This window comes from Diabrotica undecimpunctata, chromosome 8 (assembly GCF_040954645.1).
Source record: "Diabrotica undecimpunctata isolate CICGRU chromosome 8, icDiaUnde3, whole genome shotgun sequence".
NCBI classification, from domain to species: Eukaryota; Metazoa; Arthropoda; class Insecta; order Coleoptera; family Chrysomelidae; genus Diabrotica; species Diabrotica undecimpunctata.
Window position 1 is genome coordinate 28,757,855 of NC_092810.1, and position 19,754 is coordinate 28,777,608.

The 19,754-nt window shown below is 34.9% G+C and overlaps 1 protein-coding gene across 3 annotated transcripts in view; it reads left to right on the top strand.

Annotated features, from left to right (window-relative positions):
• Nucleotides 1-19,754, top strand: part of Plp (Pericentrin-like protein) — a 147,968-nt gene that overhangs the window by 92,972 nt on the left and 35,242 nt on the right. For all 3 annotated transcript variants that reach the window (XM_072539956.1, XM_072539958.1, XM_072539957.1), the window contains 7 exons: nt 2,880-3,093; nt 5,396-5,565; nt 7,326-7,439; nt 8,717-8,881; nt 9,000-10,243; nt 16,004-16,396; nt 16,574-16,805. In XM_072539956.1, coding sequence (XP_072396057.1) covers nt 2,880-3,093; nt 5,396-5,565; nt 7,326-7,439; nt 8,717-8,881; nt 9,000-10,243; nt 16,004-16,396; nt 16,574-16,805 — 2,532 coding nt within the window. The remainder of the gene's footprint in view (nt 1-2,879; nt 3,094-5,395; nt 5,566-7,325; nt 7,440-8,716; nt 8,882-8,999; nt 10,244-16,003; nt 16,397-16,573; nt 16,806-19,754) is intronic.

A 19,754-nucleotide genomic window follows, 5' to 3' on the forward strand; every position in this document is an offset into this window, starting at 1 on the left:
TTTTTTGTATTCTCGTTTGCAAAGTTTACTCACAGGGTACCTGTGCCGATATTTTATGGGACTGTAGAAGTTGATTCTTACTTCCGATAGGACCCTCATTCACTACTCGTTCCACTTTGTTGATAGTCAGATCTGCTTGAGCCTGAGTGTCTACTTCTGTGACATTGCTAGTTGACCTAATCTGCTCGTTAGTCTTGTTGGTCGTTGGTCTGGGTTTATATTTATCAGCTCAAAAGAGTTACTCATTTTTGAGACTTCTTCTCAGCGATCCCTTTTTATTTTAATCTCGCTGCGCCTGTTACAAGCCACATTTTCTAGGCCCTCCCTAGTCTTCACCGCATCAAGAGTCTATTTTTTTGTATACTCAGCACAATTTACCCTCAGGGTCCCTGCCAAAACGATATTTTATAAAATTTAAGAAGTTGATTCTGAAGTAGGTATGATTTTTTTCTTCTTTTAATAGTTTTGAAAGTCACGAACGGCATTTGCTCTATTTTGACCAGCTTCGATGATCTACATCGCTGTCCAGGGTATTCGTATCATTCTTGTATGCAATTACATCTCAAACTCCCCTATTCGATTGATCGTATTAGCCTTCAGAGTCGAGGTCTCGGTACCAACAACACTGACCAAATACAGCATTTTTGCTATAGCCTGCTGTTACAAGAGACTGACCTGACTTTTAGAAACGTGCGAGCTGCTTTAATTCTGCATTTGATCTCTTTCCGTAGATCTAGTTGGTATATAAGATTGTTAATCAGTTTACCATTGATTTTCACTCCAAAGGCATTATCTTACAAACCCTGTTTGAAAATTATAGCCGAGTAAATATTAAATAACAGCGGAGATTTAATACATTCCTGTCTGACGCTTCTTTAAATGTGTATTGTGTCTTGACACAATTGGCATATATGACAGTTGACATATTTCAGATGAAAAACTTTTTCTTTTTTTTCTGTGCAAGACCATGGAGTGTTTCCCCCATCTGATAGTTCATTTTCTTTTTTGACAAAGAACTTCTTTAGCTTAGTTTAGGATGTTTGATTTGATTTTTGCCCAGCTTTCTTCGACTCCAATATCTTCCATAATGTTTATCTGCTCTACACCCAGATTAACACTCTAGTGATTGATTATAAGCCCGTACAGCTCACAGAAATAGGATTCCTCAAATAATAACGTATGGTCCTAAAGTTTTGGGAACAATTTCAAAAGCTTATAACTCTGACCACAATAATCTTATATTTGTATTAAATTATTCAACAATTTAACTTAACTATCCTTATTATAAATCAAAATTCAAATGACAGACAAGGGACCATTATTTTCGATTTGCCTAATAATTCCCCTGACACGTTGCATCATCCTTTGGACGACCTCGGCGTCAATTTCTCTAATTTTTGTATATATGCGGCGTCTTAACTGTTCTTGATTTTGTGCTTCCCATCCGTTATTATAGACTTTCCGACTTAATATTGGCCAGAACTCTTCAATTGGACGAGCCTGAGGTAGGTGGGGGGGATTGTCTGCTTTCGGTACAAAGGTAATGTTGTTAGTTTCGTACCAGTCCCTTGTGATCCTCGCGTAATGACATGAAGCAAGATCTGGCCAAAAGACTATTTGATCATTTGCATGATGTGTGTTCACAAACTGAAGCAATTTAGAGAGACATCTTTGAATATAAATATTTGCGTTTAAGGCTTCGCCTCGAACAACACCAATGCAGGGCTGTGAGATAAAGCTAGCCTCAGAAATTGTACACCATACCAAAATTTTGTCCTCAAATTTTTTCTTACTTTTGAATTTTATTTCATCAGGTACATTTTCGTAAACGTTCGTGTAAAACCCATCGTTACCCTTCATCTCAGAGTTGGACAAAGTAAAATATTTTTCATCGTCCATCACGATCAACTTGTTGACGAAATGCACTCGCCTTAACGCGCGGCAACATCTCGGAATTCTCTCTAATTGATCCTCTGTGTGTTTTGGAGCTTTCCTTCTTTTCCGGTAGATAATATTGTTACTCGATAGGATCCTGTATATTCCAGTTTTGTTCTTAGCTGCTTCAATCAGTCTTGCCTCTCTTATATGGTTCAAAATCCGCGGTCGGCCACTTTTACGCAAGTTAACACATGGTATCCCTTCTTCACATTCTCTGATTGTGCGATAAATTGTCGATTTGCTTATGTTTTGATCTCGATAAATATTAACAATATCTCGTTTCGACATTCGCCCAACCATATTATAAACACCTCGACGAATAAGACATTTTGCAGAGCACAAACCAAAATATTCTGCTTTGTTTATTAAATGTCAATAACTGATGACATTTCAATTCCATGGCCTTCTTTGTTAAATGCATTTTGCTTCTCAATCCGACCAGGTGAAATTTTTCCCAAAACTTTAGGACCATACGTTAATACGATTTATGTTTTTTATTTCTTAGATATAATCCCCGATCTTTCAAGAGAATTGTTCAGAGTATCCATTAACGTTATCTTGCCTAATCTATGTTGTTTAACTTGTATCTTCTGTTTGTTCCCCATTATCGTTGTTTCTGTTTTGTTTTCTGTCCTTAGCAGAAGTACTAAATATTCGCAAAAGACGTAATGACAACTGCTGCAGCTTGGTCGTCTAAATATCGTTGTTTTTTAAAGTGTTTTTTATAAAAATCAACAAACTTAACGGAGAAGTTTGATATTCTTTATTAAACATGTAATTTACTGTAAAAGAGTTATTCTTCATGAGCTGCAATAAAAATTAATCATTTAGTACCAAATTTGGACTGAGTAACACTGATCAATTCAATGTTTTTAGCTTGTTATATATTATTTCGTTGTGTAACTGAAATTCTCTTCTACTGAATGCCGAAAATTTTATAGATCGAGCTACTAGAGTTGCAGCTACAGGAGAAAACGACAGCTTTTGAAGCGTCTTGTCATAAGCTTAAAGACCTCGAAGACGAGCTGACAGAAGCGGTAGAGAAAATAAAGGAATTACGGGAGATTATTCGCAATTTGGAAATCCAATCAGAAACGAAATCGGTGAAGATCCAGGAGTATTTAGATGTCATTAACAAACTTCAAAACGTTATTGGTAAGTCTAGTATAACGGTCTTATTTGTTTTATTACGACTTGTTCTTTTATTTCTTTAAATGCCTTTTCCTCCGAGAACCTTGATGACCAATCACATTCTCTTTATTTTATCCGCAGCTGTCCTTGTAACGAATATTTTGCCTACCACATAGGGTATTATTATAAGGGGTTGAAAATTTGGGACAGAAATTATTGGGGTGAAGATAGGGCAAGCAAAACAAAACGAAACTGTTGCGAACGGCTACTCAGAGGTTATTTGGAGAACTTGGTCGTGGATAAGTGAATGACAAAGGGGTTGGATTGGGATAACTACAAAAATTAAACAAAAGGGTACTTACATAAATCTCCTGGAACAAAACACAATACAAGAAGGTTCTCAAGCTATTTAAAATGGACGCTGCTTTGAAGAATCTTCCTGCTGGATGAAAGAAAAGGTTCTTCCTTCCTAAAAACACAAAAAAGGGGTTAGAGAGTTAGTTAAGAGAAATAAACAAAATGGTTTAGGGAAAAAAATAAATATTTATTGTTGCCTCGCCACAAACAGTTACAAATATAAATAATAACAATAAAATACAAAATATCAAAAACTAAATTGTTAATGGGCGACAATTTGTAATGGAAAAAAATTAGAAATGAAAAATAGTTTTTAAATGGAACTATGCATAGTGGTTAATCTTTTTTTAAGAAAAGAAAGCAAAACAAGATCTGTTATGATTAGGTATTTACCAAATGTCAAAAAAATAAAGCTAGCTGTCAGATGTCAATATTAAATTTTAAAACTGGGAACAATTAATATGACAGCTAGGCATTACAATTTCTTAAACTGTTATGAAAGCAATTATTATTAGAAAATGTTTAGTTTTCCTTTAAAAATCGACACAAAAGAGTTACCTGGATTTCAGTAAAGTTTCTTTAAAATTTCTGGGGTTAGGAACTGGACTTACACTCTCTGCCACACGAACAAATTCATCTCCGAACTGCGGAAATATTCTGAAACGGCTTCTTAGGACAAACAAATTGAGGCTGGAAGTTGTTCACTGGACACAAACTTTGAAACTCTGCTTCTTTAAAAACTGGGATAGATACTACTGGACCCAATGGCTACATGTGGTTATCCTTCACAGTTGTTGTAGACGACACAAATCTCTTAGATACTTAGAAACATAGAAATAGTGATTACTCTTTCAAAACTGACACATTACATTGAGTATAATTCACTATTTTCAACAAATTTGCCGGCTTCTGGACGCCAACACCCACAGCGTGTTCTCTTATCAAAAATTCTTCCAAACTTCACTTAAACTGTAACTGTTAGCTGCTCAATACTACACATTTAACTGCTACTGTCACTTTGTACTATATGTCCATGACAAAAAAGGTAAAACGAAAAGATATTTACGAATCAGAAGAAAGATTCGGACTTACACCGAAACCAACTGCTCTTGAAAGCGGATTTGCGGAGAGTGATGTAGTTCTCTTTAAAATTCATTTGCCCAACTCAGTAAAAACCAAACGTATAAACGGGAATATTTATTTAACGTGCAATATCCTAAAGTGGCTATCGATCAAAGAATACCGAAGAAATATGTATCTGTGATATATAAACAAACTCTGATATAAAAACAAACTCTAAAATGTGTTTATTATCAACTCGTCGACGCAAAAAGGATTGAAATAAAATTTCGGTGTTTTAGCATATACGATTGGAAACAGAAATACATTGAAAATATTCTTCGGTGTTTTAATACATACAGGGTGATTTCCATATATACCAAAGAATTTAAAAACGCTACAACCTAAAAGAGTATTGTGTGCAGTTTATTCTTCGTCGTTTTCCTGATATATTCGTCTACATATTTACATGTCAGAAATATAAGAGACTGGGCCAGAATTGAAGGAAGCGTCCAATATTAACAATAGAAATACTTTGCCTTAGTGGTCGCCAATCTCAATAAATATGGTACATAGGAGGAATTACATGTTCCTATTTTGGATTTTTCATCACATGAGCAAATTACTGCAATTTTGTGATTTTTTTAGTATTCAGAACCTCTCTGTCTTTGTATAGCTATTGTAAAACTTCTTGATTTGCCACTATTTCCATCCCCGATATCCTTAACAGTATTCGTTAAGCCCACATCTCCAAAGCTTTAATTCTTTTACGTATTGTTTAGTGAGAGTGCATGTTTCCATTCCATACAATGGAATGCTGAATCCTAGACTAGAAAACTATATGAAAAAATACATTGAGACTTTTCAAGTTACTAGTTTTTTAGACAAACACTAAATGCATTTATTACAGCTAATGAGCACGGAGTAGGTTATGGCAAAGATTGTGATACGTCTAAAGATGTATCCGACATTGGAGAATTGTACAGACACATCGAACATTTGGAAACTGAACTTCATAAACTGAGATTGAATTCCGAACTCGCTGGTAACGAGGGGGCGACCAAACAGATCAGTACACAAGTAAATATTTTTAATTAATATGTAGTTTTAGTTATGTAGGTTAATTTGTTGCATTAAATATATGATGCTTGTGAATTTAGCTAATATCGTTTTTTACTGTGAGTCTTCTCCTCTAGAATATCACTTTGTAGCATCCCGCAGTAGTCTGCTATCATTGATGCGTTCCATTTTCCTTGATATCTTCTTTCCATTTGCTTAATACCTTCATGGAAACGTTCTCTTTGTTCTTCACTCACACTCGATTATTACTGCGCCAAGCTTTCGACATCCTCTCTGATGTCTTCTTTAGGGCTTCCGAGATCTCAGTCTCCCGAGGCTTCAGACACTGCTTCACTACTAATACTAATAAATGCACTACTGCTACTGGGAACAGCGGACGGTTCATTTATACCGATGGTGACGTGGTTTGGTTGGGGAGGTAGGGGTTGGCGTGAACATTTATGACGGCGGGATTTTGATTGGAGTGTGGTGTGGACGGTATTTTATTTATGAGACGTTTCCATGTCGAAGGTAACCAGATGCTGATAAGTTTTGGTTTATATAAGCGGATGAGGGCTATGGTTCTGGGGTTTTCAAAATAAATTTTGTGACCTGTATGAAGATGGTGTTAACCATCTGTTGAATGTTCATAAGTCCTATTTTGAATTCTACGATTTGTTTGGCCTATATAAGATCGGGGACAGTTTGCTTAAGAAATTTCATAAATTCCATTTGAAATGTTGTCTTTGATTGATTGGACAAGAGATGAAAGGCCAAATTGTCTTAATAAAAGATATGATGGCATTCTATTACCTTCGACATGGAGACCTCTCATAAAGAGAATATTGTCCGCTCCACCCTCCAATCAAAATCCCGCCGTTAAAAATGTTCGCGCCAACTCCTACACGCAACTCCATCCAAACCACGTCACCATTGACGGTATAAATGAACCCTCCGCTGGTCTCAGTAGCAGTAGTGCATTGAGTAGTAGTGTTTGGGAGCTCGAGAGACTGAGACCTCGGAAGTCCCGAAGAAGACAGAGAAAATGTCGGCGCAGTAATACTCGACGCGGTTCAACCTGGAAGCCTGATGAGGTTAATATTAATTTTTGTAATAGTATTAATTAATCTCAGCTTTAGGTTTAATATATATATATATATATATATATATATATATATATATATATATATATATATATATATATATATATATATATATATATATAATGTATATAAAGAAAGAAAGACTTAGAAATACTTTAGATATTTAATAGACTTTAGATACTAATTCAATTTTTATTGAATTGAATTTATCTCTTCATTGGAGAACAATTTTGCTCTAATGTCTTTAAAGTCAGATTTTGAGTCCAGATCATCTGGAGGTAGTGCTTCATCTGAGTCTGATTATGTCTTCTGACGTAACAGGTGGCTTTGGCACAGGTGTTTCTGCATACTGAGCAAGAGGACCAATAGTTAAGCGGAGATTTGAATATGAAATGGAATGCTTTGATTTTAAGTTGAATCCTTTGACATAACACGAGCAGAAATAGCTGTAGAAACTTTTCATTTTATCGCTAAATCGGTTTCGAAGGTCCTATACACATCTTTTGTAAACTTTATGTAGCGCCCAAACTTTGCCTTGATCACTTAATTTTAGTCGAAATCATGCAAAATACATTTTCTTCATAAAGTCTGTTATATCGAGTTGTTATGTGTATTCACCATATTCACAATGGGTGTTGACTATTTTATTGACACAAATACCTATTTTACTTTTTTCAGCTGTACGAAATAGAAGCTCAAGTTGATAGAAAAACAAAAGAGTTAGAAATTCTTCATTCTACCGCTAGTACCAACTGCAGTTCACCTTCGGAAGACGTATCTGCCAGAGACGTGGTAAGTTATGAAAAACTTTATTTTCCAAATTAGACAATAATTGCGTAGAGAAATTATTTGGTGATCGCTACAAAATATCTGAGGACGAATTGTATATAACTAATGAAATAGTAATTGAAACTACTCTAACAAACTACTGTTATTCATTACTTACGTCACTGTCACTACAGTGGACTCCAAATCTGAAGAACCAGCGCACAAACCGGTATTTGTTAATTGAAAGTCGACACGCCCACTTTAAACCTTATTCTGGCTTACTGTCAGTAGCGTAACTACTTGTCGGTAACGATTGTACGTTTACAGATGTATTTGTTTGTTTCTTCTGTCTGTATTTGCAATCGCGGAAAATAAAAAGTGTAGATCCGTGATATCAGGACAAAGTCGTGAAATAATATTTAATGTATTGTTCTGAAGCTATTTTCTTGTGGCATTTTAAAGTAATTACTATTTAAATGAGAATAAGCCACAATTTCCACTTCGGAAATCCGAAATGGAAATTGAAACGTCAATAAACGTACTTTAACCTTTAATTGTGGCTTGTTCCCATTTAAATAGTAATATTTAAAGTATTTAAATATGTTAATAAAACAAAAAAAGAAGGGGTTACTTTAGCAGATATCAAACGGCAAACTACACAAGCGCTAGGTAAAATATTATGTAGTTTATTTATAGCGAAACGTAGTTTTCAATATTCTTATATATTGAATATGTTTCTATTAAGTTTGAAAATATATTACCTGAAAATAATGATTTTTTATTTTATTCTATAGCATTATCCATTTATTTCATGTCTCAAATATGCACGCCACTGTTTCACAATGTTCTAAGTAACCTATGTACCAATTGTATCTACCGGTGAGCATGCTGGAAGTATCATAAATGCGCGCCCTTGTTTCTTCATATTTGGCGACTACTGTACCTTGCTTTAACAGAAGATTTAGAAGAAACTGTCTAACTGTTCTATCGACGAAGAATTAAAAGATACATCTTTGTAAGAAGCGTATCAAAAAATTTTTTTTAATATTTGACAAAGTTAAGATAGATACAATTCTTACATATGTAGTTGAGTGGTTCTTTGGAGTGATTCGATAATTTTACATATCAATCATCATAGAAATTTTTAAAGTGTCTTGTCGTAAGAACCAGTTATATGGAGATTCTTCTCAATTCAAATCATCGAATACTCCATTCATTAGTCCATTCAATCCAATAGTCATACTACAAAAATGGTAAATGGCAGTACTTTCATGGTGTTACAAAGGTTTATGTTGTTATAGGTTTTGCCTAAAAGCCCGAAAAAGATGGAAGATTGCGAAGTGCCTTTACAACAACTTGCCAGACTTAGAGAAAAACTAATAAGGCATTCTAGAGCAGAAGATGCAGCTATGAAGCGAATACGGGATTTAGAAATGGAAGTCTTTGGATTAAAACACGAACTAGAGGTAAGTTAAATACTATTCATTAAATACTATTTTTTGTTTCTAAAACTATTTAGTAGTGGCTTTTTTTTGTTGACTATTTTTCCATTAAATATGGTAGATAATTAATTTTTATTTTTAGGAAACTAACGGAGAACGAGAATTCATGAAAAAAAATATTCAAGAACAGTTAGTTCTAATTTCGGACTTCCAAATAAGACTAGACGAGCAGAGAATACGGGCAGACAACATAGAGAAGCAGACTAACACTTCGTTTGAGCTGAAAATTTACGATTTACAAAACGAAGTGGCATCTTTACGTGACAAGATTCAGCAAAAGGACAGACAGATTAATAATCAATCACTTTTGTTAGCAGAAACTCAACAGAGGGTGAAAAATTTAGAAAACGAATTGAGTTCTGCTAAAGACGATGATTTAGTAGTGGATATGCAAAAGCAAATCGAAAAACTTGTCTCTGAAAATGCTCAGATGAAAAAGAAAATTAAAAACGAAGCCCAGATGGTTCCGAATTTAGTAGAAAATATTATTTCAGACAAAAACCATGACATGGAGAGATTAAGACTAAAACTGGAGGACACGGAGAAGCTTTTAGAAGGTTACACCTCCCTAAACATAGACAAGAAAGATCTACAAACATTGTCGAATCTCAAAAGTAACGGCACTAGTTTGGAGGAGCTCTTTAGTATATTGGACCTAAGTCAGCCGGATCTGCTGCGGAGAATGGAAAGTAGAAACGTAAGCGAATGTCAGAGTCCTCTTTTATTTAAACATCAAAAGTCAGATGATACTCTGATGGAACCAGAGCTCTCGTCAATTATGGGACCTACTAGCGCCAATTCTGTAGTACAAACGAGAAACTCGACAGAAATATCTCATAAAAAAGTCCATTTTGTAGACATGGATATCGAATGTTTACAGAAGGAACTCACAGAGGTGAAGAATCTACTAGATGCCAAAGATAAGATAATCAAAGAATGCAACGAAAGGTTACAGGAGCTAGATAACCTACAGATCAAAACTGAAAACCAACAAAAATCAGTCGAGGATACCAACAACGCTTTAACCGCCATTTCGAAAAGCTTCGAAGCGGCCCAAACGGAATGGCAGAACAAGGAACGAGACTTGGGAATTGAAATAGCCGAGAAAAAACTGAAATTGGAAGAACAAGAGAAAGAATTGGATCTCTTGCAGCAGGATTCGAAAAGGAAAGATGAAATGTGCGTCCGTTTGACAAAAGAGATAAAAGATTTTGAAAAAGAGATAACTAAGTTAAAACACGAGAACTATACAACTGTGGATAATGTTCTTAAGTTGAAAAGCAATGAAATGGATCAGCTAGAAAAAGAACTAAATAAAAAATTCAAGTATGTATTAGTATCACATTATTAAAAATATTATTTTATATATATTTGCCCAATTTATACACTTCTCCAAGAAATGAACGCACCACTTCACTAAATCAATTATATTTGTAAACAGGCAAAAAATAAAACTTCACCAGATTTATTCTACATTTTATTAGTAATTATAACAATTTGTCTAATCATCAGAAAATGTTGAAGTACAGGAGAGAAAAAATAAAACGGAAAATTCTAGAAAAAGATAAAAAAAATAAACTAATATATGAAAAAAGTCTTAATAACAAGTGTTTCCACCTCTACTACGTATAATAGCGTCACATCGTTGGCTCATACTTAAAATTAATTGCCGTATTTCATTTTGGTCTAGTTCTCTCCAAATCTGGATCAGCCTCTCTCCCACCTCCTGTAAGTTGTTTGGTTGGATCGGTGTCGTTCTTAATCGCCTACCAAGGATATCCCAGAGATTTTCAATCGGATTTAAATTCGGACTATGTGCTGGCCATTCCATAGTGTTAATTTCTATCTTTTCTAGATAATTTCTGACGATCTGTGCAGCGTGAGGTCTGGCATTATCTTGCATTAGTAAGACATTTTCACCAATATAAGAAGCGAATGGTACTACATGTTGCTTCAGGATCTCCAATATGTACCTTTCAGTTGTAACAGTTCCATTTTGTATGACCACTAGGTGCGTACGTGCGGTCAAAGAAATACCACCCCACACTATAACGGATCCTCCACCAAAAAATGTGGTGTGTGAGAAGTTACACTGAGCATATCGTTCGTTGGGTCGTCGAACACGTCTGTCGTTATTGTACAAACAAAATCGGGATTCATCAGTAAATAGCACTCGTACCCAGTCAGCCTCTAACCAATTAACGTGTTCTTTGGCAAAATGTAGTCTCCCCCTTCGATGCTTTGCAGTTAATAAAGGACCTCGGGCGGCAATCCTAGGTGTTAAGTTGTATTCCCTAAGTCGCTGGCGAACAGTTTCAGTACTAATTTGTATAGCATGCACGTCTCGAAGCTGAATTTGTAGACTTCGATGTTTTACAAAATGTTATCGAAGAGCAGAAATTCTTAAAAATCGATCTTGAATAGGGGTAGTTACCCAGTTTCGTCCTTGCCCTGGTCTGCGAGTATGATCCCCTGTTTCGAGGAATCTTTTTAACACCCGTGAGACGGATGTGTGGGACACATTAAACCGACGACCAATTTTTCGGTAACTCCAACCTTCTTCCGACAGCATCACTGCTTGGGCACATTCATCTCGGGTTAAATTACGTGATTGACGCTCCATAATAAACACAATTAATAATAATCAACAATTAAACAGTAGCCGAATAAAATTCGTGAACACTTGGAAATTAGTATATTATAGAATAAGTACATTTTTTGCTTCTTTTTGTTTTGTTGAAAAAAAAAACTATATCGATAAAATACAGTCAATAAATATAGAGTGTACGAATAGCATATACAAGGGACTTGCAAAATATAACATCACAATGGAAATTTTTATTAACGCTAATAAAATATTTTAATATTTCAAAGTGGTGCGTTAATTTCTTGAAGATGTGTATATAGGGTGCGACAAAAAGAGCGCATAGTTACGGTATATCCATTTAGAGTAGGCCTATAGTATAAGCTACAGTTAGAATGCAGTATTGGTCTTACGACAGGCAGCGATGCCACTCATGTCGGCACAGTGGTAGATGTGGTAGTTTGGCGATAGACTGAGAAATCGGGACCGTGCGCGCTTCGTTTCAAAAATCTTTACACAATAAATTAAGTGAGTTAAATAAGAGAATAAACAAATTATTTCTATAAAAAATGCCTGTATACATAAAATATCTAATACCTCGTAAATACTTATATACATATATACAAAAAAATGCAAGTAGTTTACCCTATACGACAAGATAAATATGTACATAAAATACACAAGAAGATCATAACTGAAATGTACTGTACATACAGTACTAAAAAACAAATAAGCATTAAATCTGAGATATTTATCGTTTTCTATATTAATTATCACCGGTTCAATATTTTCCTGCAAATTGTCCACTGCAAACATTTTTTTCTTCTACTTTCTTGACGTGGTTCACATAATTATGCCACTGCTCTTTAGATACGCGTTGGTAAGCTTCTTTTATCAACTGTTACACCGTTCTTTCTTTAAAATCGAAGTTGTTTGAAGCCACATAACGTTTCACTTGACTCCACACCACCTCAATCGGGTTCAGCTCGCAATGGTAAGGCGGCAGTCTCAAAATCTTAACGCCATGTTTATCCGCAATTGATTCAGTTTTGTACTTGTCGTACTCGTCTCTAAATGCGGTCGCAGTATCCAGTAATTCACTTTTTAGGTAATCTTCCTCAAAGAAAATTTCCTTTTCGATTAGCCAATCCTTGATTTCCCTTTTGTTCTACAATTTTTTCGAGAAATCAAATTTGCGGGAGTGGTATGACGCGTTATCCAAAACGACAACGTTTTCTTTGTCTTTCGGCAAGTTTGGAATTAACATCTTCCCAAACCATTCTTCATATAAATCCCCGTCCATTTTGTCGTGGTAATCAGCTGTTCCCTTCTTGACCAAGAAAGTTAGTTCGGCCCATGCGATAAAACCAGTTTCGCTTCCAGCATGAAGAAGAACAAACCGAGGACCTCTTTGGGTTGGAGCTTTCAGTACAGTGCAGAGCCCGTTTATGAAGGCATCTCGTGGATTCTTGATCGTTGTGTCCCTTCATTCCTTTATGACTAAAGTACCGACGTTAGTCCAAGGTTCATCGGTATAAACAAGGTTTATATTATTGTTATTTCTCAATGTTTTTATTTGTCTGAGGTACTTGTGTTTCCAGGATTTATCTTTTCTTTTTATCATTATCGAATCTCGACCTCTTTTACCATATTCAAAACCCATTCATTTAGTAGCCTACGAAATGTGCTTTTTGAAAAAGCTGGTAGGTCCTCATCATCCTTCACTCTGTTCATTATGCTGTCGACGTTTGGTGGTATGTTGTTTAAATTCAAATATGGTTGTGTAAATTAATCAATACATTTTTCCTCCCTGTATTCCTACGATCCCTATAGTACCGCATCTTGCTAACCAAACAAGACGTGAGTCGTTAATAGGGACAGACTCAACTCGACAGTGAAACCTCATATTGAATTGGTTTTGTTTGTTGTTTCGTAAAGTAGTGTAAACCATGGTAATTAGCGGTAAGTTTACCTAGTTTTACCTGAACCTATAAATTGTTTTTGATTGTTTATTGCAACCATTTAAATTTTGATAATAATTTGCACCTATGAGTAAAAGTTCATTCATCTCGCCAGGGCTATCGAAGGAAATATACTTGGTGTTAATTTAATTATTATTAATTCTCGTAATAATTCATTGTTTGTTTAATTCGTCACATATGTTTTCCAAAGAAAATCACGGGCAATTTTCCTTATTCGAGATTTCACTCCCTTATCATAAGTATTCTCACATGAATTGGACTGGAAACTGTTTTTCTTCCTTTTTTTGTACCGGTTTGAGTTCGCCTTGTTGAGAGCGTCTTCGCGGATGTCATAAATTTTGCGAATACTCACACAGCAAATTTTCCAAACTTTTTACACAGTAATAGTCAAGTTCAATACATTTAACACCATACGTTTTACTTGCACACTAAGAGTCATACCCTGTTTGAAGTTCACGACATATTGGCAACGGCTCCCTGATGTAGGTACTTTCATTCGCTTACAAAAAAGAAATAGCTACTAGCACTACTAAGCTTTGATAGTTTTTGCCAACAAGTTTTTGGTCTAAAGGCCAGTACCCAAATCGACAAAGAGACGTGTTTGCTTTGCGTGGACAATGGGGATTAAAACTGATTCGATTCTCCTAATGACTTTATAATGATCTTTATTTCCCAAAGAATGTGTTTAGAATGGAAGCTATTCAAAATTGATAAATATAGAGAAGCTATCGACAATGAGTTTTTGATGTATTTTACTTTTTTTATAGTATTTTTATTCATGTTATTGTTTAGTTCGACAATGTATGTCTCTTATTTATACATCGATGATTGAATCATGCTCTAGTTGAAACAATAATGATAGTCTTTTATACTTCTAACAATGAGTTTTTGATGTATTTTACTTTTTTTATAGTATTTTTATTCATGTTATTGTTTAGTTCGACAATGTATGTCTCTTATTTATACATCGATGATTGAATCATGCTCTAGTTGAAACAATAATGATAGTCTTTTATACTTCTTCTTCACGTGCCATCTCCGCGACGGAGGTTGGCAATCATCATGGCTATTCTGATCTTAGATGCTGCTGCTCTGAATAGTTCAATTGATGTGCATCCGTACCATTCCCTCAAGTTACGCAACCATGAGATTCTTCTTCTTCCTACACTTCTCTTGCCCTGGAGTTTCCCTTGTATAATCAATTGAAGTAGGTTGTATCTCTCATTACGTATAACATGCCCCAGGTATTGCAGCTTTCGTGTCTTGATGGTTTCCAATACTTCCATTCTTTTGTTGATTCTTCTCATGACTTCGTTGTTTGTTACGTGCTTGGTCCATGATATCTTCAGGATTCTTCTATACACCCACATTTCAAATGCTTCCAATTTTTTAGCAGTCGACCCGTTAAGTGTCCATGCTTCTATCCCATAAAGCAGAGTCGAGAAAATATAACACCTTGCCAGCCTAACTCTCAAGTCCAATTTTAGTTCTCTTGCACAAAGTACCTTTCTCATTTTATTGAAGTTTGTGTGATTAATTATTGTGCCAAGATAGTGGTTTTCAACTTGTTCTAAAGCACTACCGTTAATTGTCAGGCTTTCACCATTATTTTGGGTTTTTGATATCCTCATAAATTTGGTTTTCTTGGTGTTTATTGATAATCCATATTCTTCTCCATACTCAACTATCTTGTTCATTAGCTTTTGGAGGTCTTGGAGGTTGTCTGTTATTATGATAGTATCGTCTGCATATCTAATGTTGTTAATTGGTGTTCCATTGACCTTGATTCCTGCTGTTTCTCCCTCAAGAGCTCTTTTAATAATTTCTTCAGAGTATGCATTGAATAGTAGTGGTGACAATACACACCTCTGTCGCACTCCTCTTTTAACTTCGAACTCTTCTGATGTGTGTTCATTAATGCGTACGTGTGCCTGCTGTTTATAATATAGATTTGTTATAATTCGAAGGTCATTGTGTTGTAGTGGTTTTGCTTTGAGGATGTCCATTAGCTCTTTGTGGCGGACTTTGTCGAAAGCTTTGTTGTAGTCTATGAAAAAGACGTACATATCTTGGTTCACATCCAAGCATCTCTGGATTAGTACGTTGAACAGTTAGTTAGATTAGTCTTTTATACAACCGTAGGCAATTGTTGTGTGCGCGTATATTCCATTGCTACGATTCTTAAATCCGGTCCTGATGCGCCGCTCGGGGCAAACCGGCAACGTGGTCGGCCGTTCTCCCGTAAGAAATACATTGCTTATCTTACCTGCACTGCATTCTTACTGTGGCTTCTACTATAGCTTAAAACCTTAAGACTTACTTATGTACATTTTATAGTGTATTCTAAATTTGTCGGGAGCAATGATACTTATAAATTGTCGACGCAATAACGTATCGATGTTTATAATTTTTTTACTTCGGTCAGACCTGCATTATCACGCATTTCCAAATCGGGTGTAGCTGTGACCACCTGTTTTCTTCGTTATGATAACGATACTATCTTTTTCTTGTATTTTTCAGTGTTGAAATCGAAAAGTGTAAGAAAACAATATCAGACTGCAACGTCGAGAGGACTGCCTTGCTAAAAGAAATGGAAATTATATCGACACAGTTGGCAGACTCGCGTTCATCGAACTCGCAATTGGAATACGCGCTCAAAGAACACTCTAACGAAATAGTTAAGTTAAGAAAGGAATTAGAAAACAAATTGTTACAGATTGAATCATTAAATCACGAACTGAATGGTATGAAGGACAAAATGGCTAAGAGGAGACGGTTTACCAGAGAGTTAGAGCAAAAGTTGGAAGTTCAGAAGTCTTCATTGGAATCATTAGAGGAAGAAAAAAATGCACAGAAATCTTGGTTGTTAGAAAAGGAGACTGCGATAAAGAATTTACACGAAGAAGCCAACAGGTTTGTTGTATTTAAATTAAATTCAAGAATTTTTCTGTCTATTGTGTAACAATTATTTGCACAAAAAGATAATTATTTAAACAAAGTTATTGCTGTGTGATTTATTTAATTTAATGGGAATATACCACAATTTTAATTGAAAATACATACATACATAATAAAAATCGACATTTCCAGATATCAGCGAGAAATAGCCACCTTAGAATCTGACTTGGAAGCTGGTAATTCTGAAAATATGAGAAAACTGGAAAAGGAAGTAAAAGAAATGGGGTCCAAAATCGACGAACTTACCAAGGAAAAGAATCACTTGACGGAATTATTGAATGAAAAAGACAAAATTATAAAACAAATGGTCGAAGATCATCAACAGGTTCATCTCAATTTGGTATCTATTAAGAGTAAAATACAGGTGAGTTATATTATGCTCTTATTACTTAGTAGTGGTCCTCAACGCGGATTTATCGAGTAGGTAGATTTTTCAAACAAATTCAAACAAATTCCATATATAGGCGTGACCGCAGCTGGTTCCGCAGGTGCCGTGGAACCCACACTATCCCCTTGAATATCCACACGGTTCGTACTAGTCCAGATCCCACATGGAACAGCAGCAAAAAAAAACCAAAATGCCGTTTTTAAACTAGAAAGAACTTTTCGGTACCACGGTCAAACCTAGTCACTTCCTTTCCGTCGTCTTCCCGAACACTTGACAACTTGACACACGGAGGTCACCGAATAATACCGAGATTCAAACATTTAAATTTCGTCCCAATTCTTCCCAGATAACTCTAGAAATAACGATCTAAATTAGTTTCTTCACAAAAAGAGGACATTTTCCCCTTAACTTCAGCACAATTTGCCAGACATTACCCCTATTTGAAAACTACTAATTTTATTTTCGCCACCTTGCTTATAATATATTATAGGCAACTGATCTTACACGTCTAGAATTGTTTAAATTTTTGAAAATAGTGCTGGTAGTCAATGCGACGTATGAGACTAGTTGTTTATTTTAAAATCAGTCAGATGCCAATAAAGCAAATAAGTCTATTATCATCCATAGTGTCACGCAATATGTCGTATGTCGCTATACGTTCATTAATAACGAAGACGATGTGTAGTGTCCTTTTGGTAGTAAATCTATTTGTATTCATAGTACCCTATTATATCTCGTATGTTGCTATACGTTCATTATTAATGAAGATAAATTGTAGTACACTTTAGTCGCCTCATTTATTTTTTCTTAATTTTTTTAATTTTTTCTTTAATATATTAATATTCGTTATTTCCTTCCCTTCCGTTTGATATGACGCACGTTAGGATTCGTTCAGTTGTTTATTTTGTATTCAGGCAGAGGCCCTATTTAAGTCAATAAATCAAAATTTGTCTTTTAGTTAAACGATTTATATATATATATATATATATATATATATATATATATATATATATATATATATATATATATATATATATATATATATATATATATATATATATATACTTTTATTAATCATGAAGACACTCTCTAGTGCTCTTTTGGTAGTCGCGTTGTTTGTTTCTTGTATCTTAATATATTCGTGATATCCTTCATATTCTTCCGAAATTTCATATCTTTTTCATATATTTTTAATTCTATAAAGTTTGAAAAATCTTAATTTTGTATGGTCCTAAAGTTTTGGGAAAAATTTCACCTGGTCTGATTGACAAGCAAAATGCATTTAACAAAGAAGGCCATGGAATTAAAATGTCATCAGTTATTGACATTTAATAAACAAAGCAGAATATTTTGGTTTGTGCTCTGCAAAATGTCTTATAAAATTGATATTCGTCGAGGTGTTTATAATATGGTTGGGCGAATGTCGAAACGAGATATTGTTAATATTTATCGAGATCAAAACATAAGCAAATCGACAATTTATCGCACAATCAGAGAATGTGAAGAAGGGATACCATGTGTTAACTTGCGTAAAAGTGGCCGACCGCGGATTTTGAACCATATAAGAGAGGCAAGACTGATTGAAGCAGCTAAGAACAAAATTGGGGTCTCACAGCGAAAACTGGCCAGAAGATTTCATGTTGGAAAGACTACAGTATACAGGACTCTATCGAGTAACAATATTATCTACCGGAAAAGAAGGAAAGCTCCAAAATACACAGAGGATCAATTAGAGAGAATTCCGAGATGTAGCCGCGCGTTAAGGCGAGTGCATTTCGTCAACAAGTTGATCGTGATGGACGATGAAAAATATTTTACTTTGTCCAACTGTGAGATGAAGGGTAACGATGGGTTTTACACGAACGATTACGAAAATGTACCGGATGAAATAAAATTCAAAAGTAAGAAAAAATTTGAGGACAAAATTTTGGTATGGTGTGCAATTTCTGAGGCTGGCTTTATCTCGCAGCCCTACATTGGTGTTGTTCGAGGCAAAGCCTTAAACGCAAATATTTATATTCAAAGATGTCTCTCTAAATTGCTTCAGTTTTGAACTCACATCATGCAAATGATCAAATAGTTTTTTGGCCAGATCTTGCTTCATGTCATTACGCGAGGATCACAAGGGACTGGTACGAAACTAACAACATTACCTTTGTACCGAAAGCAGACAATCCCCCCAACCTACCTCAGGCTCGTCCAATTGAAGAGTTCTGGGCAATATTAAGTCGGAAAGTGTATAATAACGGATGGGAAGCACAAAATCAGGAACAGTTAAGACGCCGCATATATACAAAAATTAGAGTAATTGACTCCGAGGTCGTCCAAAGGATGATGCAACGTGTCAGGGGAATTATTAGGCAAATCGAAAATAATGGTCCCTTGTCTGTTATTTGAATTTTGATTTATAGTAAGGATAGTTAAGTTAAATTGTTGAATAATTTAATAAAAATATAAGATTATTGTGGTCAGAGTTATATGCTTTTGAAATTTTTCCCAAAACTTTAGGACCATACGTTATTTTATTAAAATGGTTTTAAAAAATAAAAAAAAATCAAAAGGACACCCGGTAACGCTACTGTCAGTGTGCATTAACAAAACAAATACGACAAATCCAATAAATTATTGTTTTGTACTGATATCGAAAAATCGGAAAATATGTGGCAATCTTCGATCAATTATTTTTGTTTTGTTTTGTATTTTGAGAACGATTTCCGAAGTGGAAATTGAAACGTCAATAAACGTATTTTAACCTTTAATTGTGGCTTATTCCCAGTTAAATAGTAATTAATTATTTTTGTTGGGAATAATTTGATTGAAGTAACCATTATCCGGTGAGTTTTTTATTTACCGTACTGTGTATTTTATAATTTATTTATGGGTTTAAAACGAATGATTAATTTCGAAGGTCAACTCGTAAAATTT